Source organism: Lissotriton vulgaris, unplaced genomic scaffold, assembly GCF_964263255.1.
Source record: "Lissotriton vulgaris unplaced genomic scaffold, aLisVul1.2 SCAFFOLD_630, whole genome shotgun sequence".
NCBI classification, from domain to species: domain Eukaryota; kingdom Metazoa; phylum Chordata; class Amphibia; order Caudata; family Salamandridae; genus Lissotriton; species Lissotriton vulgaris.
The window spans coordinates 68,267-91,066 of record NW_028252722.1 but is presented as its reverse complement, the minus strand read 5'-3'; the positions used below and the strand labels follow the sequence as shown (position 1 = coordinate 91,066).

At 45.9% G+C, this 22,800-nt stretch overlaps 1 protein-coding gene across 1 annotated transcript in view; it reads left to right on the top strand.

Annotated features, from left to right (window-relative positions):
- LOC147662058 (ninein-like protein) overlaps positions 1 to 22,800 on the top strand; it is a 270,575-nt gene that overhangs the window by 184,327 nt on the left and 63,448 nt on the right. The window contains exon 6 of the mRNA XM_086951142.1: positions 2,696 to 2,886. Within this exon, the coding sequence (XP_086807268.1) occupies positions 2,696 to 2,886 (191 nt within the window). The remainder of the gene's footprint in view (positions 1 to 2,695; positions 2,887 to 22,800) is intronic.

Genomic DNA, 22,800 nt, shown 5'->3' with positions numbered 1-22,800 from the left:
TGACAGGCGAGCACTTTTTGCGTTTTAGCTCTGAGGACAATGACTTTGGTATGGACGGAAACCCCAAAAAAGAGCATAATTATGAGCAAAAGTCTGTTGGTGGGGCAAGGGAGGATGCTGGGACGTAGGATAAAGCAGCAAGATACACCCAGCTCATCTGTAGTACTGTACAAACTAATCAAAAGGGCTTCAAAGGGTTTTAGCAACCCTGGTAAATAAAGTTAAGTATGTTTTAACTGAAAAAAGTAAACCTATTAGAATAGTGTCAGTGGCTGTAAGTCGCACTGGACTACATTATAGTTACATGTACTTAATGGAACCCTGTTGCAGTTAAATCCGTTTCACTTCAGTTTATGGGCATATTGCTAAAAACCAAAAGAGGTGTCTGAACATTTGCCCTCTAATAAAGAGCAAGCTATCACTTCCAGTTTGCAGAAATCATTGCTGAAAATATTACACTTAAGAAAAGGTTGACTTATCTGCTTTCTTTAGACATTATGAAGATGCCCTTAGTGCAGTTATCGGAGTAACCGATCTTTAGGGTCTGCTGATTGCATCCCTGGAACTAGCGGTCTCAGAAGTTGCTCTTTGGTAAAGAACAGTATGGTGTCACATAACTGCAGAAGCCTAAAGCATGATCCAGCTTCCCTCCTGGGTCTCTCCTTTGTCTTCAGCCAGAGAGGAGGTTACATTTGTATGCAGGGATGGGAAAGGGTTCCACAGCCTTGCTTTAAAGATTGTCTGGAACAGGAGCCAGAAAATGGGAAGCTGCCCCTGAGAAAGCCCAGTTGGTGAGGGTGACTGGAAATTATCTTCTCCATTCCATCATTGTGCTTGTGAAGGAAACTGAAAGCGAGATGTGGTATTTTTGATAGTTTGTGTATAATCCTGTATGTTTTTTTCCCTTCCTCACTTTGAACACATAGGCCACAGAACACCACACATAAAGAATAAAGAGCGGGGGGTGCACATTGAGTATACAAAATTCCACTTGGCTTAGCTATCCAGACCAAGATGTTGTGCTTTACCCGTTGTTGTCCTCAGTATCTCAGTTTGCTCTTTACATCACTCTTCTGCTCATTTTTAACAGCCCAACTTATCTTGGAAAACCTCATCATTCTTCTTTATGAGACTTGCTGAATTCTATCTTCTCTGGCTTTGCATTTATCAGGAATGAGGTCCCCATCTCAAGTCCCAAACTAGATACTTGCTGAAAACGCTGTTTCAGTTTGAGATCCACACTAAAATATTGTCGGGACTCTGATGGGTGGAGCTTGCGCCCTACTCTCGGAAGACCTTGAAATATTGTCTCGGTGAGCAGACCGAGTCCAGAGAAGCTCTTTATCTTCTGTGCTTGTGTAGGTGCAGGAAGACTGTGGTCTCTCTGTGCTTCCTCAATGGACCAAGCAGTAGGATCCTGGCAAACCACAAGAAGGTGAACTCCAGCAATGCTTGGTTTTGAAAAGAAATCTCTCCTCACAGCAGATCCCCCTGACAAAATGTGTTGCGTTCTTATTATGATTTGAGCAGTTAGAAGTGCTGTGTGATTGTCGCAGATGCTGGCCTCCTCCTTTATCACAGATGTCACACTTCAGTGTGGGGGCAATTCTGGTTCAGTGATAAGTATGAGTCATTCTGAACTTAAGATACAATCATTTTCTGATTTGATCTTTTTAAAGTAGTAATTTTATTTAAAATTGTTAAATTTCAATACGTTTATACTTAGATGCAGCCGCGGCCCGTGGAGGGAGTTGCGGTGGGGCAGGGAGGCGGGGCGGGGGAGGGGCAGGGTGGAGGGGTGATAAAAACCGGCATATGGATATTTGGATGTAAGTAAATAATTAAATTAATAAAACGAATTTCGTAGCTCACGCTGCATCGCATGTTGCGATGCAGGGCACGCTACGAAATTAGTTTTATTAATTTAATTGTTTACTTACCTCCAAATATCCATATGCCGGTTTTTATCACCCCCCACCCTGCCCCTCCCCCGCCCCGCCTCCCTGCCCCACCGCAACTCCCTCCACAGGCCGTGGCTGCCTAGATGTATATTGCCATCTTGCCTGCCGTAAGAAAGACTCTTATCGACCCCCTTCTTCGCAGCATACCACTATGCAAACTCTATGCTTTGTTAGGGGCTCTTTTACCTCATCCCATTCACCTCAGCTCTGACCATTTCTTCAACTCTGGTATTTTGCAATCCCCCTTTTAACTACAGTCTCTATCCTTCTAAGATGCCTCTTTCCGGCTCTTCGTTATTATTATTATTTTTTTTTTTTAAATTTTAAACTTATGAGAGGTAGAGGAAACTCCTCAACCTAGATTCACTTTCCCTTTCCATTGGAACCAATCTATCCTTTTTAATTTAAAAACCCTGACTGCTGCCATTTTCTGCAGTACACCACTTTTCTTGTTTTCTTACAAACCATTTGCCCTCACATTCAGATTTCAAGTTTCCTGCTAATTTCTATATTCAAAAGTGATGTTTATTCTTGTAAAAAAACGATTTAGGAATCATATAGAGTGACAACTTTAAAAATTAACCCCCTGCAGGGATTAGAAAGGGGTGTAGCACACATAAGTACTAATAAACATAATGGGAGTGTGTGGTAAGGTGGTATTGTGATAAAATGAACACAGTGTGATGGGATACATAACTTCATTAACCGGCCATGTGCTTGCGTTTATGTTTTAGGCCAAATGAAATCATGGAACACCGACATATTAGATAGTCCAAAAAGAGGTTGTAGCCCATGCTCAGACATGACAGAAAACCAGGTGCGAGACATCTGGGAAGAATTAGATGTCGGAAACAATGGCTACCTCAACAAACAGGAGCTTGAAGCGGTCTGTGGCAGCATAGGGCTTAAGGACCTGAAGAAGGAGGTAAGTGGACAGCTTCTTTGTGATAAATTTGCACATGGCCCTATGTTTAATAATTCCAAGAATGTGATGTTTTGTTCTCTCAGGAAGTGAGTTGTATTCTTTTCTGTCCACTAATAACTGAATTGCCTCTTTTTAAATTTTATTTTATAGCCAATAAGACAAGACAATACACGTAAGATAGAAACCAAAATGCGAGTTGACACATACAAAGGATGGTACACATATTTGGAACAAGCTTAAGTAGAGGCCGATAACAAAGGGAACAATTGAGAGATTAGGGGACAAAGGGAAATAAAGAGAATACAATTATTTAACATCATGATATAGAGATACTGAAACAGGACTATGCCCATCACAGACTAGCCCAGATCCTTTTGAACTTCGTTAAGGAACGAGGACGTCTTTCCTTGGCTAGGGCCAGTTCTGACTCAAGCACCTGTCATAACAATACCCAAAACTCATTACCATTATGAATGGTATGTTTTATCCACACACTGGCAATGCATAGACAGGCATACAATGATAATTGAGGTGAATGACCTCTCATAGCAAGTAGCCTACTGTTAAAACCCAAGGAGGATTTCCTTTTCTGTAAGCTGAAATTCAAGACCCAAATACCTAGTAAGCAAAGAAAGTAAATAAGTTCCGAATAACTTTAACTTAGGCCAGTCAGCAAACGTATGCTTTGTCTGCCGCAAAAAGCTTACAGTTCGGGCAGTTCAATTTGACAGAAACTGGAGACGTTGCCATCTTAGAAATAAGCTCTGGTATAATACAACTTAACAATCATCCTATGCTGCTGCAATTTCAAACTAACGGAGGCCACTGATCGATCTAAAGTATCCAAGGCCTACTGTTTATCTTTTGCAGTTATATCTGATACAAGAAGCCGACTTAATGTAGCAGATATCTCCATACTGTCGTTGTGGGCTAATGAGAGGAGTTTCTGATAGAATGTACTAACTTTAACAGGCTTCTCATATATACTCAACAGTATTTCTGAAGTACATGGTATATCTAGAAGTTTCTGTCCGTGTATGAAATAGTCCCTTACTTGGAGATATTTAAAAAAAACAGTTCTGCAGAAGCCCAAACTCCACATTTAATTAGCAAAATGAGCAAAACCCTGGCCGTCATACAGCTAACCTATGTTATTGACACCCATGAACTGCCCGGCTTTCCTGACATAGTCCTGAAATATTTCAGGGAATATTGGATTACCTCATAAAACAGTAAAATAATGTATCGAGGGTAGAGAGCATTTCCTACAGATTTCCCGCCATATCCCAGTTATGTCCCTGACTACCTTAAATCCGACCAGTTTGTAATAATTAGGATCCATAGTCTTGTAGAGAATAATCCCAATCGATGACTCGCAGGCTAATTGATGAGCCACTAAGATCCTGTTTAACTTTATAGTTAGTTATTAAAGTTACCAGGAAAGGTGCAAAGTTGATCCCACAGGAAGCTAAAATGTTGTACATTAGTGCTTGTTACAACTGAGTTCGCACTAAGCTAGCAGAAATGGGGAAATAGTAACCAGAGTATAACCTAATCCAAGTAACTAGAGAGATCTTTATCAGATCCACCCCTATGTTAGGGTTAATCATGGGTTGCATTGATTCAGACCTGAATGCTGATTGGGAGACCCAAGACTGTTCCTCTTAAAGAATCCTGTTTTTGAACCAGATAAGAAAAGTTAATGAAGTACCTTTGCATTAACAGGATTGCTGTGGAATCTGACACTAGTTTGTTAGAAGCTGCATTTCCCATATATAGCGCAGTGAAGGGGTGTCAGGAGCATCATTGCATGTATTAGCAGATGTAAAAGCGTTGTCCACGGTTTGCTAATGGTAAACAGTATTTGATACATTCTAGAAGGGACCTCAAAAGTAGACTGGAGCTTTTTAATAACGGGGAACATGCCTACTAACACCATGAAAATGGGTCAGAGCTGGTTCATTGCTACCTTGTTTGGCCAACAGGTATAATCATAGACCATCCATTTGTTAATAGATACTTTTTAACTGTATAGATGCCAAAGCTTTGCGGCAATAACTGACATAAACTGAGTTCTTACGAAAGATAATTAGGCACTATTGATTGAAGAGCCAGGGTTTCAACTGTCATGTAGTTCCTACAAACCTATATAGGATCTGTGCGTTTAGACAACATACACAGTAGGACTGGTGTCCCGACTGATTCTAGACACCCCTACCGAGTATGTTAGGCTGTATACCAGCAAGCTCACAGTGCCACTAGAAGCCCCTCTTACCAAGGGAAGAACAGTTCTTGGCAACTATCGAACATGACAACCATGTCCCATCAGCGATCGTGGAAACAGTGAGCTACTTTTCGCTCAGTCACTCAAGCTCACTTTGTCTCAGAGAGATACACAGAATAAACGGTGGGGACATTTTTCAATAAGCATTTTATTGAACCAGCGTCATTCTATTGTAAAATAGGTGTGCTGAAACACTCATTAGACAGTAACCGATATAAATGATTATAAGCACTAAGAGTAAAAGGATGGTAGATTTCTATCATCGTACTAAAAAAAATGAATACAGCCAAGTATATAAAATACATGACCGTAATAAATGCGTACTCCTACAATGCGACCCTAACTAGATGTACCTAAGTGTACCTAGCATGTACGTAGGTGTAAAGCCAACAATACCTCTAGGATAAAGTCAGCCCCATTACCTGAAGTGAGAGACTGTGTCTTGGTCTCGAGATGGACAGTCTCAAGTGATGTCAGACCGCTGCGAGCTGGAGTGTCTGCGTGCAGGAACCTCAGCGTCTCGCATCAGTTTGTCGGCATGGAAGTCCTTTTCTCCTCTAACTACTTCAGCAAGATATGGTGTATATATACCCAAAGTAGTACCTCCTGGGATTATACCTTGCTGTGTCATGTCGCACTAGGATGACGGAAGGAATGACATTTGTACATAGTTATTATGCAGAAGATGGTAGTCCTGCTGTCCTGCTGTGATTCCAAGAATCCTCATGCATAATGAATGAGGCTTAAGCTTTTCGGAGAAAACCCCTTGTCATTCTAAGGCATTACCGTAACTAGGTAAAAGGTCAGTACTAAGATCCATTATGCAGTGTAATTGCAGGGAAGAATATTGGTGAGAGGTTGGGTGACTATCTGAGCCTATTTTGGGGTACCTTTATGTAACATAACACAAATACTTCTAGACGATCGCAAGAGATGTTTCGATGTAAAAATGGCACAGAGGAATATTCCTGAACTTGTGATAGCAACTTAACAGGCTACATCTATGTAATTAACTCTCCCTGTGGGTGGACTATGTAAGAATCATTGATTTAAAGATCTCAAAAAGTTAAGTGAGATGTGCATGCTAGAGGGTTTAAACCAGATGCTCCCTTTAAACGAGGAGCCAATGAAGTAAGCCGGGTCACAAGGAGTTATGCTCCCTCTTTTGCAACGTTTTATCAGACTAGACTCTGCATCTTCAATCAGCTGAATACTTTGGGTGCTTTCTTAAAACTGGCCCAAGTTAACTCTCACAAAATACAAAATGAAGAGGGTCAAAAAAACCTATGTTTACCGACCCCGATATTCCAAAGGCCTAAATTACAACTGTATACAACAAAGCGGAATATCTGGGTCATAGGATGAGAATATATAAGTATGTCTCAAGACAGAGCGAATGGCAAACTAAGAATTCAGGAAGAAAGCTAACCTACGAGAATAATCGGTGGGTGAGAGATTCTCATCAGACCACCCAAAATGGCGGAGTGTCCTCATGTGAGATGGGATGTGGATCCGGGCAACATCCTGACCATCATATGACGGTATAGTTGCGGATACCAGTAGTTTTCTCCATCCAAAGCTTATTCTCAATAGGTTGCTGATGAGGTGCAGTGTTGGTGAAAAGATGCGAGTTAAAATTGATTACCAGGGCAAAAAATATGTTTAATGAGTATTGATCTGGTATCAACCATAAAAATTACGCCTAGTAGTCTGACAATATGACTACTGAGTAAGGCTGTGCAAGACGGTTGCCATGTTTCAGCCAAAGGAATTTTATCCGGCTTTCTTCAGGACCATGGATAAGATGAAAATACTACTGCACAGAGAGTTACATGTGAAAAGTGATTATATGTAACAAGGAAAAAGAACATCCTACCCGGACCTTGGAGCCCCAATGTTTCCAGGGATGTTAGGATAATGCGATCCTTACCTATAAAGAGACATAGTAAAGAACCACATACAAATTATAATCAATAGATATCTCTATGTTTGCCAAACGACACGTGCCCAGAATACACAAGGAGTGATACTAACTCTTTAATAAACCCCAAGGATGAATCCTAAATTTTGGGGTATGTATAAACACTTTGCTAGCCCATTTGCTTAAGTATAGCTAGCGGTTTATAGAGTAAAATTTTTTTTTTAGAAATTTGTAAATAATACTTACCCAACTTTGTGTGGGTAGTAAACCTCACCTCGCCTGGCGTCCTGCTCGGGAAAATTGAGGCACCGCTCTATTGTGCAAATTAAAAATACAGAGAAGGGACAATGAGAGACCTCGTCCCCACTTGGTTTACCAGTTTTAAATCTTGCACAATATATGTAGAAAACCTAACTGTTAGGCAGTGGGAAAATGACTGTGTACCAAAACATGGGACTGAAAATACAGAGAACTGACACTGAAAACGAGCTAGTGCTTTCCGTTTAGAAGTCTAACAAAGGTGTTGAAATTGTCAAAATACACCATAAAGGGGTTTCAGATTGGAGAGTCTACCGAAACCTAGTCAAGAAAGGAAGCTGTGAAACCTGCGACCTACCTCTCCGTCGGTTACCCCTCTCTATCGTCCGAGAGGAAGTGGAGGTAAGATGGAAGGCGGCCGCAGGTTATTTATACCTGTTTTAATTGGATAATAAGCTTGTTTGATGTCTAATTAAGGCGTGTTGCAATCGCGTAAAAGGAGACACTGCTCCTCTGCACATGCGCGTCCATCTGACTGTTATTGGAGCGCGCATGTGCTGGTAAAAGCCACTACTCGCCGCCGGCTCGCGTACACTGAGCTCAGCATGCGCAATACAAAGAAGCGGCTGCGTATTTATTTATTTATTGAACTTGTATTGCGCACAGCTACCCACAATGGGTTTCCCGGCGCCAGGGACAGACTGAAGAAGAAAACAAGCAATTGCTGAAAGAAAAGAAAAACAGAACCGAAGAACTTTGATGTAAACACATGCGCGACGCGGTGTACTATGGATTATTTCTAGTTATGGCCTGATGTGTGGTATACTAATTTAGCGGACATACTAGCTACGCTGTACATGCGCAGTATATAGCTTTGGTGTAAACATACACGCGAAGCTGTGTATTGATGATTGTTTGGTTTTAGCCTGATGTTGTGTATACTTATTTGTCGGACATAAAGGAGGCGTGTTAATTAATTCATTGAGTATTTAGACACATTTATCTAAGGGAATATATGAAACCCTGATAGTTCTTATGTGTTCCTTTATTGAGTCCTCAAAATAAAGGAAATTTAAACCAAATAAATGGTGTGTCAAAGAATAGTGTGTCAAAAATAATAAACACAAATACAGTGTGTCATGTAGCATTAGCTTACTGTTACTAATCAAAGAATATAGCATGATATTGAGGCTATGGTGTCATGGGAGTCACAGGAGCCTACTCTATCTTGGGAGTCACAGGAGCTTTAAAGGGATGACCATGGAATGTCATCGTTTAATCCCTGCACATCACTTTTGACTCTAAAAATCCATTTTTGCTCTTTAATGAAGAGAAATCTTGACTGATATGCGGGGGAATGAATGGATGTTCAAGTATCACCCATCTCAATTCATCAGCTTTGTGTTTAAGGTTCAAAAAGTGTGTGGTCAAGCGAGTTGATTGTTTCTGGCACCGAATCGTGCTTTTGTGTTCACTTATTCTTATTTTGATTTTTCGAGCGGTATGTCCGATGTAACGTAGTGAACATGGACAGGTAATCATGTAGATAACCTGCTCGGTGTTACAGTTAGTATGCTTTCTCAAAGCCCATGGTTTGCCTGTGCCTATGTCGACGCTGTTAGTTTTGTAGGTCTGAGGACAGACACTACAGGTGCCACAGGGAAAATGGCCCTGTACTGCTGGTAAGTCCCATAGAGTGTTAGTTGTGACTGTTGGTAGTGTATTAGGTCTTGTATGTACGAGACTGTCCCTGATGGATGGTGCCCTCTTGAATGAAAATAGAGGGGGTGGAACAGAGGTTTGTGCAATATTCAAAATCTTCCAGTGTCTACGCACTATTTTTTTAACTTGATTAGACAGCACACTAAATGTGCTAACAAACGTGAGTCTGTCCAGTGGTGCCTTGTCTACTCGGGGTTCTAACAGTGCCTCCCGATCGTTGTTGGAGGCAGGTTTCCAGGCTTGCCTGGCCAAATACCTTGGGTATTGTCGTTGCTTTAACTGGGTATCCAAAACCCTGGCATGTTTGTCAAACATGGGTTTTGAAGAGCAATTCCTTAGAACTCGAAGGAATTGTCCCACTGGGAGGTTATTGCGTAGAGATCGTGGGTGATGGCTGTTGTAGACCAACAGAGAGTTTCTTGACATAGGTTTTTTGTATAATTCACATTCAAGTTTGCCGTCCTTGGGGTAAATAGAAATGTCAAGGAATGAAAGTCGTTCTTTACTTGTTTCCATAGTAAATTTAAGAAACTGATTTTGTAGGTTGAGCCATTTGTGAAATTTTTCTACCTCTGATGGAGTACCTCGCCAGACCATAAGGATGTCATCTATGTACCGTTTCCATAGCAACACCTTACCAAGAAAAGGGTTGCCATGGTCGAGTACACAGTTCTGTTCAAAACGGTGAACATAGAGGTTCGCGAGGCTGGGGGCAAAGACACTCCCCATCGATGTTCCAGAGGTCTGGAGATATATCTGATCCTCGAATTTAAAGAAATTCTGCATCATGGCAAGTCTGGCGCATTCCATGATGAAATTCACAGGAGTGCAGCTGTTTAATTCTCTACTGGAAAGGAGTAGTCTTATCGCCTCAAAGGTCTCCTCCTGAGGGATACAAGTGTAAAGGGACTCTATATCAAAGCTCACCAGAAGATCGGAAGATACATTGAATTCTATTGTGGGTAGCAGTCTAAGTACATCTGCAGTATCTTTAAAAAATGTGGCCATTTCTTTCACCATTGGGCGTAAGAGGAAATCCACAAAAGTGGATAAAGGTTCGAGTAATGAACCTTTACCCGAAATGATTGGTCGTCCTGGGTGCGGCCTTGTTGTCTTGTGTATTTTAGGTAGACAATAAAATCCGGGCATCACAGGATTAGTGATGACTAGAAATTTTGCCTCCTCTGTAGTAATCCATCCTTCGGCTAGACCTTCGTCAACCATTGTTTTTATTTCGATGACTAGACGATTAGTCGGGTCACCAGAAAGTGGCTGGTATGCATTTCTGTTGTTTAGCTGTCACAGGCATTCTTCTCGGTAACTTGATGAATCAAGAATGACTGTGGCTCCCCCTTTATCCGCTGGTTTGATATTTATGGATTGATCTTTAGAGAGAGTGATCAGTGCTTGTTTTTCTTCTTTGCGAAGATTTTGAAAACTGCGATGTTTTGTATCATGTAGAGACATAATGTCGTATGTCACCGCCTTTTCAAAAGACGCTACCTGAGTTGGAACCTGGTTAGAAAAGGGGGTGAATGTGGATTTAACCCGTAGACCGGTGTTGTCCAAACGATCTTTTTCAAGGTTGGGTTCTTCTGATTTATCTTTAAAAAAGAAGTGCAACCTGACTTTTCTGAAAAACTTTTCAAGCTCACATCTAGTTTCGAAAGGGTTCCCTTCATTGGTAGGGACAAAACCCAATCCTTTTTCTAGCACATTTCCTTCGATAACTGTAAGATGGCGGGAGCTTAAGTTAACTGTTAGTTGTTGGTCGTCCCTGAGCTCGTTGATGGCTGAGCTGCTTTCCTGCTCCGAGTGTTGGGGAAAGTAGGGTCTGATTCCCAATGCACTGTCTGTTGTCCTCTTCTCCTGGCGTTTCCACGGCCTCGACCTCTTCCAAAAAAAGACGGTCTGAGAAAAAGTGCGGTTGGGGAGGGAACATGGGTTGTCCATATGGTAGTTGATGGTATCCCCATGGAACGGGAGGCCACCACTGGCCTTGATTTTGGTATTGTCCTTGTATACCCCTTCTTCTATTAGATCTGCGTGAAGGCCCAGTTCCTCTTTGTGGAGTCGGAGGACCCCCGGCATCGCTGGAGTCTGATCCTGAGCTTGAAAAATTGGATCCATACCGTCTCCCTTTGGAGTTAAATTCAGGTGCTACCCAGTTATCAGCAGTGTACGGGTAGATTTTGACCAGGGAAAATTTCTCCAAGTCTTTCTTAAATTTGTCTATTTTAGTCATTAAGATGTTTTCTCTATAATCTTTATTGGTTTTGTTACTTTCTTCTAGCTGTTTTTTATAGACTATGTTGGTGATGGTAGTTTTAATCTGGCCTTCTAAGACCTGGATCTCTATCAACAGGGCGTCGGCTATCCTCTTAGCAGTGGTAATAATGAGAATAATCCAATCTCGCGTGCATCGCCATGCGATAAGGGACCAGTCTCTGAGGAAGTTTTTGTCAGTTAAGAACAATCTGGGAGTGGTGGTAACTATCAATCCACTGGGAGCACACTTCCCTCTTAGGTATTCCGCCATAATGAGACCATGTATGGACGTAGTGAATCCTAGACTTAATTAAGGCATTATTCACTTTAACATAGTACTGTGAGTAAAAAAAGGGAAATAGTACTTGTAGCAGGATTTTGTGATGGTGTAAACAGGAGTTAATTACTGCTGCAGCTTGCTGTTCCAGAGTGATCTTTTCACCCAAGATAAGCCCAAAATGTCTTGCTGTTTTGGCAGGGCAAGGAGAGGAGTCCATTGGCAGAGGGACTTCTAAGGTATTCCAGAAAGGGCATGAGGCATGTATCACAGGAACCCAAGTCTTCGATGGGTTCAACTGCAAAAAATGTGCGGACATTCTGCAATGTACAGCTGCCAGGTTGGGCATCAAGTGGCTTGAAACGTTAGACTATTGAGGAGGAGTCTCCTGAGTTAGGTTAAATATAAGCAGTGCATCATCTGCATATACATAGAAGTATATGCCAAGGGCACTGCATGTAGATGTTAAAGGCATGGACATAGCATAGCTCCTTGTGGGATTCCCTATTTCAGATCATGTTGTGACGATGATATTTGTGTTAAAACACCCCTTTGGGATCTGTTGGATAGAAATCAACTGAACCAGGTGAGTGCCATGTCTTGACAGCTGCTGCCCTGTAGATTCTACAAAAGGGGGTGATGGTTGACGGTGTGGATGGCAGAGAACAGTTTGAGCAGGATCAGGTCCCCCACGCCACTGCCATCAAACTTCACTCCGAGGTCATTCAGAGCTGAGCGCACTGCGAGTTCTGTGTCTCTTCCCAGAAAAAAACTTATTTAGGCTGGCTCAAGAATAGTATTGGTTTCTGCAGAGGTCTGAGCTTGACAAGGCTTCACCTTTCTCGATAATTTCTTTAATCAAGGAGTGAGTGAAATTGGACTGAAATTAGTACTATAGGATCAAGGTGTGGCCTTTTCAATAAAGGTGTGTCAATAGTTTTTTTCCAGGAATTGTAAATGGTCAGGAATTGTTGCTCCCACTTCTTCACTAGTTGGGCAGGGCAAGGATCACCTGTGAACCGGAACAACATGAGATTGCCATTAATGTGATCATTTCCTGGGAAGAAAGGGGAGCAAGTAATTCAATTAAGGGGCAGACTGGGATGATGCCAAAGAAATTTGCTTACTCTTCAAAAAATCTCCATGTCCATTTTATCTCCATCTCTTCAGAGGTACATTTGTACTGTCCTTACGAAGGCCTTGTCTTAAAGTACTAATTGGGGTCATAAAGTTGATCCCTTAAAATCATTGTGGACTGGACTAAATATATTGTTGATATAATGAGCATTCTGATCAAATTCAACATTTGCCACCATGAACCTTTCCTACACCAGGCATTAACTGTCATACTAAAGGTTGTCTTTTCTTTTATTTACTTTTGTCACAACTCACCGCTTTCTCTTATTTAGAGCACCAAATATGTTGAGTGTAAGTAACGGGATTTATGAATATCCTATAGGTACTTTAGCTTTGTGACCAAGAGTTGTCTTGTTTAATGATGAATCAGTTTTTGAGTATATTCATGAATTCCCTTAGAATGAACAAAAGTGGTTATTTAGTGAATCCGAAAGAGCCACTGTCCCTGATACTCTTTATTAACCTTGGAATTACCATTGGTTGCGCTCCCTGTCTCCACAAAAGGGCGGACAGAAGCAGGCGATTGGAGGAGGGGACCAAGCCCACTAAATGGCCTTTCCTGTTGAACGTCAGCTCACATTGAGGAAGACATATTCTTAATTTCGGATGGGATCGGTTCCAGATCTGCTCAGGCTGCATACTGATCCTTATGAATTTAACCTTGACATTGTCCTTAGAATTTTGTTCTCTTGTCAGTTTTTCTTCTAACCACATCCTGATGTTGACTTTTTAGATTTATTTATTTTTTTACTTTTTTTTGCATGCCATGTTTCTAGTTGCGGAAACCCCTTACCCCATTTTTACTATACCTGTTGTATGTTTCTTCTTGGTTTTCCCTACTTTGTTTGCTCTCTTGCACACGTCTGCCTGTACGCTGTACCTGGGAAAATAGTATATCAGCAGCATTGACTAAACTGAAGCCTCCCTACTCCTAGGGAGATGAGATACTTGATCCCTGTAAACATCAAGCATCACTCAAAGTCAGTCCCTTCCTGTAGCAGGAAAGCATGTCTGCATATTACTTCCGAGGATATCCTGCCTTCCGCTCTACCAACGTCGGACAGCAACTGTTTTTTCGTTTGTTTACTCAATTTTTTATTTTGTTGGAATTTTTTTTTTCGGAAGCATGTCTCCATAAAAACATGAGGCTTTATGCTCCATACTTCATGCAGGAAGCAAATTTCAGTTGTTGACCTCATAAGGAGTGTCTTGGGTAAATCGCCCGGCACATAGGATGGTAAGTGAATCTGAAGCTCCATCTTCTGCCTCACCTTTCATGTTTTTCTCTAACAATAGTGTTACATTAAGGGTAAAATCATTCATTCTTCCCTAAAGTCAAAATAATATATCAGCCATGACACACACCCATCTTCCATTTGTTTTTCTACCGCTTACTTCAAAATGGTGGAAAAATTACTTACATTGGACCCAAAAGGGGCGATCAGTCAACATATTCAGAGAACTATCTCTTTCCATATTGAGGGCAAACCTTCCATTGCCTATAATGGCAGTAAATTAACTAAAAGTTAGTGTGACCAGATTATTTCTAGGTTGATATCTTGCTATGAGCTAGCAAGTAAAACTCTTAAATAAATGAAGGCCCTCTGTGCAAGAGAGGTTGTAGCTCCTTCAGCTCTGTTTAGTGGTTTCCTAGTTTCCGGACTCAGACACTTGGTCGTCTGTGCAATCTTTCATGATGCATTATCGACTGAAAATTGGCAGGAAAGAGTCAGCCTACTTCTGTGAAGCTATTCTCCAGTACGTTCTTCTGCTGTTTCTTTCATACTGTCAATACAGTCCTTAGAAGGATGTTTTAGGGGGGGTTTCCATCCAATAACCTTAGGTGGCATTATTTCTGATGGATAGTCCGCTCCGGCAGATTCTTTACCAACCTGCACAACCCCTTTCGATGATATTTATTTCCTCGTGTTTGGTTTGCTTGCTGCTGATGTTCTACATGTGCATCTAATGCACCTAAGAATTGATGAACTCCTGGAAATCAGGACATAACTGATCAGCAAGAAGAGCCCCTTATACATGTTAGTCTGATCATACATCAAAACACAACATGGCTTTCTGTATGAGGTTGTCTAGGGACACCTGGTGCCAATGATTTTCCTATGATAGTACATTGTTTCCAGCTCAATCAATCAGGGAATTGTAAGCACGCTACTCATCCGTGAGAGTCTCAAGGCCATGGGAGGGGTGTCCGCCGTTCCGTTCAGTCGAAGAGCCAGGTCTTGACCCTTGCTGAAGGTGTTCAGGGAAAGGGCGCGGCACGTCTGATGTCGATCAGGAGCTCTAGTTTGATACCTGGAAAGGTTCATGCAAGGAATCTGCAGGAGCTGATCTTCTGATCAGAAAGAACATTACAAAAGGTTTGCAACTTGTTCTTTTGGTTCGGTCGTGATCCTTAAAGTCATAGCTATGAATTAAAAATTAAGAGGACCTTATCCACCCCGTAAAGGATGCAAAAATATCTTCAGATCGTTTCTGGTCAAGAATGATCCAATGAAGATAATCCAACGTAGCTGTCGGATGAGTGTGCTCTCTAGAGTTTGGGACAAGTTCATAAACAGTTTAATCACATATTTCTGTGTGGACAAATATAAGTGTTCTTATGGCAATATCGGCTTTGAGTTCATTGTCAATATCCAATTGCCTTATCTCTTTATGACAATTCCCATTGTTGTGCCATAGGTACTGTGTCAAGAAGAACATTTTGCTGAATTGTTAACGTGTATTGACTTGTTCGACAAGGACAATCCGTAGTTATGACTTCATTTACAATTTACTTTGTAGACTAAGTGTACAAGATGTGGTTGTTTTTGGTTTTCATTTCTTTTGTCTTTGAGCTTGCCCCAGTATTGGAACTTTCATAGATTCCCATGCTTTGTATCATTCCCCGTCGTCGGACTGGGAGTCTCGGTAATAAAAAATATCATAGTAGTAGGTACAAAAGAGAAAGGAAAGGCCTAGGCCTCATTCCCTTTTGTAACATATCAGCCTCTTTTTGTAAAAGAGACCAAACTCTAGGCGTCAGCCAATCAGAAGAGCCTCACCCTTAGAACCTTCCTGAAGGAACCTCAGAGCCTCAGATTTTCTACCGCACGTTGTGCTAGGGAGTCTCCATTGAGCTCTGCTCTATTTCTACTCTTTCAAAATAATTTCAACAGTTATTTCTTCAGGATTTTCTTCAGATTTCTTCAGGAAACTCTTTCTTCATCGAAATGTCTGAGGTTGAGAAGAAGAAAGCCCTTTTCAAGCCCTGTTTCACCTGTGGGAAGAAAAGGCTGTTTGTGGAAGACAAACACAAGGAATGCATCTACTGCCTGTATCCAGATCACAAGGCAGAGGACTGTAAGATTTGCCGCACTTTCTCCACCAAGACCTTGAGAGATCGTGCTGGAAGGCTTCTTACATGGTTGCAGAGGCAGAAGGAAAGGAAACATGGAGTTTCCAGTGATGAGGAGGAATCGGCTTCCTGTGCTTCCTCAAGAAGGTCAGTGAAAAGGGGTAGAGGTTCCCCATCTTCCTCTAGTGGGCGCCCCTCAAAGGCTTCAAAGAAGACCCCCAGGGAGTCTGATGGCTGGGGTTCAGGAGGTTCCCCCCACCACAGTGGGTCGGGCAAGGCAGAACTGGTTTCGCCTCCTAAGGGTGAGAAGACAGACCCAGCCTTCAAGAGACCCTCATCACACTCTTCAGAGAGGAGTTCCAAGTCCTCTACGACGAAGACTTCGTCGACGGTGGCTCCGTCGACGACGAAAATTAAGCCCAAGATCCAATTGGTCCCGTCGACGACGAAAGCTCCGTCGTCGTCGAAGAAGAGCTCGACGACTGCAGCGTCGACGGGAAGTATGCCGACGGCATCGTCGACGAAGACGAAGACATCGTCGACGAAGAAAAAATCATCGTCGACGGCGGGGTCGATGACAGCAGTGCCGCCGACGACGTCGACGGCGGTGTCGACGACGGTCATGTCGTCGACGAGTGCTTCGACGACAACAATTTCTACATCGACGGCGGGCTCGTCGTCGGTGGCGTCGACGACGACATCTGCTATTCCTATCTCGTCGACGAGGATTTCTCCGGCGTCGACGGACCAACCAACGATACTGCCTGCGGAGAGAAGGGTAACAATTTCTCTCACAAGGATCACACCTGAAATGACATCCCCAAGGAGGGTGACCTCTTTACCTCCCACTATGTTGCTGGACCAGGAGGACTCAGAGGGAGACGGTCAGGATGGTTTTGATTATGCGAATAGCCCATCTCAGCTTCTCATCAAAAGTCAAGAGACGGACTCAGAGGAGGCATATGAACAAGGTGGAGGTGCCTACCCACAAACAGACCACTCAAGGGACTATGAACCACAGGACATAGTTTCAGTCCCGACGTCCTTCCTGCATGACCTGCACAAAATGCTGCAAGACTACAAGTCGAAAGCCGAGCGACCAGCACCGAGGAGGTCTACTCCGTCAACACCAGTGAAGGACCACTCTTCGGTTGTCCCTCCTGTACACCCGGTACAGACTCCTCCTCAACCACAGCGGCCAGTGCCCCAGGCTGCGTCAGAAACAGCCGATGATCCGGATGGGGATCATGATAATGATACGGATGTGTCATCCGGTGATAATCAAGACTCAGATCAGGAAGGGGATGAATACAATGACTACATCATCCCGGATCAAGCTTCACCTCACCAAGACTTAGGTGATTCTCCTCCTGCTGACATCGGCAGCTTTCACCAACTGATGGAACGTGCAGCCGGCCGATTTAAATTGGTGTTGCCTGCTCAAACCACAGACTGTTTCTTTTTTTTTTTTTTTTTTTAAATATTTTTATTGCAGGAATCAGTAAATCAGTACAGTAACGACCAGCATGGTATCATAAGCAATAGTAACAGGATAAAGCCCTCAGGCCCCCCTCCATAAAGTCTGTACACAGCCAACCAGCCCACAACCCTGGGGTCGGGCGGCGAATTGCAATGGGGGTCAGAAGGATGCTGGAGCTGGTCCGGATAATGCACTGTCCGTCATCTGCTTTTCCAAACAAGCCTAAAACCCCCAAAATAAACCCCCTCCCCATAAATGTCTACTAACTAAGAGAAACCCCCCCCCCCCACCACCACCAGCGCCGGGGAGCTATCAACATAGGATCTGCTATCGGACCCACGGGGAAGGCAATAGGACTGTCAGTACTAACGTTCACCGGGACTCGGGGTGAGTCGCTTCTTCACTTTCAGAGTCGCTAGGGGCATTATAATCCCTGAGGGCCTGCACCAACATTTCCCACTCCAACGCGGCCTCCTGCGCCTTCTCATTACCCTGCCTCCAAGCCAGTTGATATCTCAGTGCGCTCTCTCCCGCCGCCCACTTCAAAAGCTCACTGTGCCATCTGCTGCCCGCCGGACCAGCTCGTGCCTTCCAGTTCCTAGTCACCTCTCGTTTAGCAAGGAGGAGCCCCAGGTCGATAAACTTACTAGAAATTTTATTCCTGGGGGTATGGGGAAACCAGTGTAGGAGCCCCACCGCCGCATCCAATGATAAGAGTCTCCCTGTCACCTCCTCCAGGGTCATCGCCACCTCCTGCCAGTAGGATGTCAGTCCTGGACAGGCCCATAACATGTGTAGGAGGTTCGCCTCCTGAGCCGGGCATCTAGGGCATTCCGCCGAGGCCGTGGCAAAATAACGCCTGACTTTCACCGGGGTCAGGTACGCTCTATGGAGAACATAATAGTGGACCAGTTGGAAACGGGCATTGCGTGTGCCCTTCCAGGCCCGTCTCACCAACTGGGACCAGGTCGTTTCCGGGATCTCCCTACCAATGTCCTCCTCCCAGCGGGACCTCAAAGTGGTGAGAGGAGCCAATCCCTCGGTAATCAACCTGCCGTATAGGCAAGTGACCGCCTTCACCGTGCCCGCCGACATCATTACGTACTGGCACACCTGAGATAAGTGGGGTTCCTCCCGCCCGTTCTTCCAGTGTGCCTGGATCGCTCGTACAATGGCCGAGTGCAGCAGAAAGTCACCTCGGGAGATCCCGAAGCGGTCAATGAGATCCTGAAAGGACAAGAGCGCGCCGTCCTCGTACAGATCACCAACGAGCTGTAAACCGGAATCCTCCCAGGCCGCCAAACGTGACCAATCCCCTCCGTGGGGGAGGGCCGTCAGCATCCCCAACGGTATTTCAGGCGCATATGGTGTTCTCAGTTGGCCTCGGGCGTGGGCCCGATTCCAACACAGGCGGACAGTCCGCTCCTCCATCGACAAGTCCCGCAGGATTAAACGTTGTCGCAGCGCTATAAAGGAGAGAACATGCCTGGCCATACCTGTCCCTCTTCCGTCTTCCGGGCCCCGGAATTCCCTGGCGATCTCCTGGGTGAAGGTCTGGAGCTGTGCCGCCAGATAATACTTTTCGAAGTCCGGCACAGCGAGCCCCCCCTCGTCTTTCGGCCTCATCAAGGTATTGAGGGCCACCCGCCGCCGGCCCGTTCCCCAGAGGAATCCGACCACCATAGAGCGTAATCGACGGAACGTGGCCGGTGGGACCCAGATCGGCAAAGTCCGGAAGTAATATAATAACCGGGGAAGCGCCACCATTTTGAGCAGGGCGATACGTCCCGCCACTGAGAGCGGCAGCGTGGCCCAAAAGTCCATGCAACCTCGGAGTGCTCGAATGCAGCGGGCAATGTTTCCATCTAGGAGGTCGGGTTGTTCGTGGTAAACGAATACCCCAAGGTACTTAAAGCAGTCGGGCTCCCATCTAATCTCCCTACTCAGCGCAGGGGCGGGGGTACCCCTGCGTACCGGAAAAAGGCAGGTCTTAGACCAATTCACTCGGAGGCCCGAGACCTCTCCGAACTCCGTGAGCGCTAATTCCGCTCCCCGTAACGCATCGACCGGGTCCTCTAGGAAGAGCAACAGGTCGTCCGCATAAAGCGAGACATAATGCGGTCCCGCAGACGTCCATAAGCCCGTATAGTGGGCTCCCGAGCGAAGGTGCAGCGCCAGTGGCTCCACCGCCAGCGCAAAAAGAAGCGGGGACAAGGAGCACCCTTGCCGCGTGCCTCGTTCCAACGGATACCGCGATGAAATCAATGGGCCCGCTCGGACCCTGGCCGAAGCAGAAGCATAAAGAACCGTGGTCCATCGGACAAATCCCTCCCCTAGGCCGAATCTCCGTAACACCGTGCAGAGGTAGTCCCACTCTAGGCTATCAAAAGCCTTCTCCAGGTCCACCGATAAGACTACCGGGGACGGGGCATCCACAAATGGTTCCCCTAGCAAACGGAACAACCTACGAATATTCATAGTCGTGTTCCGCCGCGGGATGAAACCGGCCTGGTCCTCATGCACCAGAGAACTCATGTGTCCCAGCAGCCTCGAGGCCAAGATGCTACTCAGTATTTTGTAGTCCACCGTTAACATCGATAGGGGACGGTAGGACCCCGGGTCGGATGAGTCCCGGCCCGGCTTGAGGAGAGGAACCACCAGCGCCTCACACATCGAGCTCGGGAGTCGCCCCAGCCTCTTCGCCTCCCTGTAGACCACCAGTAATCGAGGGGCTAGTAGGTCAGCGTAAGCTGCATAAAACTCCACTGGTAAGCCATCTAGGCCCGGGGTCTTGTTTCTCGCCATCCGTTTAATGGCCCCGCGGATCTCCCCTAATTCAATGTCGGAACCCAGAGTTTTCGCCACTTCCTGCTCCACCATGCGGAGCTCCAGTGGGCGAAGGTAATTATTAAGCCGGTCTGGGTCGCGTGCGGAGCGACTGCGGTATAAACATTCATAATAATGCCGGAAGCAACTAAGAATCTCCGGTTGGGTGCATACCTCGGTTCCGTCCGCCCCACGCATATTTGTCGTCGTTTGGGACTGGCGCGTAGGGTTGGCCAACCACGCCAACAACGCACTCGCCCTGTCCCCCTCCGCGATAGACCGGACCGTATAGGCCTTATAATCAAAACAGCGGAGCCGTTCGACCTCCACTGCCACCTTCTCCCTCGCCTCCGCCGTTTGTGCTTGCAGTTCCGGGTGTCCGGGGCGTCGAATCTCAAACTCGCGGAGTTCCCGGTCCGCTGTGTCTAGATCAGCCAGGATGACGCGCCTCATGCCCACCTTCTTGGAGATACAGTAGCCCCTCACCACTACTTTAAAAGCGTCCCATTCTAACGCCCTAGTACTCGCGGAGCCGCAGTTGGACGCAAAATAATCCAATATTCTCTCCCCCAAGTCCGCCTTGAAGACATTGTCCTCGAGGATCTCGGGTCGCAATTTCCAGGTGGGCACCGCCGGCGTCCCCGGAAACCAGCGAAGGTCCAGTAGGAGGGGGTTATGGTCCGAGATGGTCCTCGATAAGTACTCCGAACGGACCGCTGCCGAAATCAGTTCGGGCGATCCAAGAAAACCATCTAGTCTGACATGCAACTCATGGAGGCTCGAGAAATATGAATAATCCCTAGTTGCGGGGTGATGCGCCCTCCAAATGTCCGCCAAACCCCAGCGGGTCTGCCAATCCTGACGACCCTTAGCCGTGCGACGGACCGGGGAATCGGGAAGCGGGGGATGCGAGCGGTCTATGTCCACATCCACTACAGAGTTAAAGTCTCCCCCCAGCAGGAGGGGCCCGGCGAAAAAGTGGGCCAACGAGCCCGATAACCTGGAAAAGAAGGCAGTCTGGTCTACATTAGGAGCGTACACACAGCAAACGTTCAGGTCCCTCCCCCCTAGAGTGCCCGAGATGGCCACGAAACGCCCCTCTGGATCCAATACTGTCCTCGTGACTTGGAAGGGGACCCCTGCCCTGATCCATATTAGCGCCCCCCTGGCATAAGCAGAGTACGACGTGGAAAAGACCTGCCCCCGCCACCTACGCTGAAGCGCCGCCCCTTCCGCCTTGTTCAGATGAGTTTCCTGTAGCAGCGCCATTTGCACTCCCCTACGCACTAAATAAGCGTGGACCTTGTGGCGCCTGGACATAGTGTGAAGCCCCCTTACGTTCCAAGTAACACATTTCAAGTTAGCAACATCAGCCATTGTCCCAGATTGTTCTTGCACAGTCCCCCCATCCGGGTCCCCTCAAAGAAAAGACATCAATCCTCCCAGCGCTGATGGCGGCCATTTTCCCCAACCCAAACCAAGCAACCCAAAAACCAACCAAACTCCCCCCCACCCACCCCAGAACAGGACCCAAACTGCACCATCTAGATCCCATCCAAACCTCGTCCTCCATCAACCCCGGAACTCCCCCTAATCCTACGGTCGCCACCGTAGGAAGGCCTTATGGGCCAGGTGCGGGCTGGGCGGAGGCAGTGGGCCCTCGTCGCCCAGGCCACCAGGACTATAACAAGCCCCAAGCAGTGCCAAGACCTCCCGGGGCAAAAGCAGAGGCCCCCCAACCCTCTCCCCCTCATTGTCATCAGTAAGGAACGGCAACCGCCTCCCCCCTGCCGGGCCCCCACCCAAAACAAAGCAGTATACCCCGTTACCCTTGTCCATCCAAAAGGTCCTCCACCGATTTCGGTGTGATCACCGGTGTATGGGCACTATCTGCTACTGAACCCTCCGATTCTGATGGTGCTCCCTCATCACCCGGGTTATCTTCCTCCTCGATGACTTCCTCCCTTGCTCCCGACAACTCCGACAATACTTCCAGCACTCCCCTCCGTTCCGATGATGTCTCCGCAGTCGAGGGCCCTCCCGTGCGGCCGCGGCGATTCCTGACCCTCTTGGATCGCCGCCTTTGTTCCAGCTCATCTGCTCGTTGGGACGAGGAGCCAAAGCCATCTTTCCCTGTCCTGTATAGGTCGAGCCAGACACAGACATCCTCCGGGGTGTCGAAGAACTGGGTTTTGTCATCGACAATGATGCGGAGCCTCGCAGGATATAGGAGTGAATACTGAATGCCCTCGCTCCTGAGCTCGCGCTTAACCGCCAGGAAGGAGAACCGCTTACGCTGCGTCTCGTAGGTGTAATCTGGGAAAATGTTCACCTGACTGTTCGCTACCTTGAACGGGCCATTGTGCCTGGCGGCATTGAGGATTAA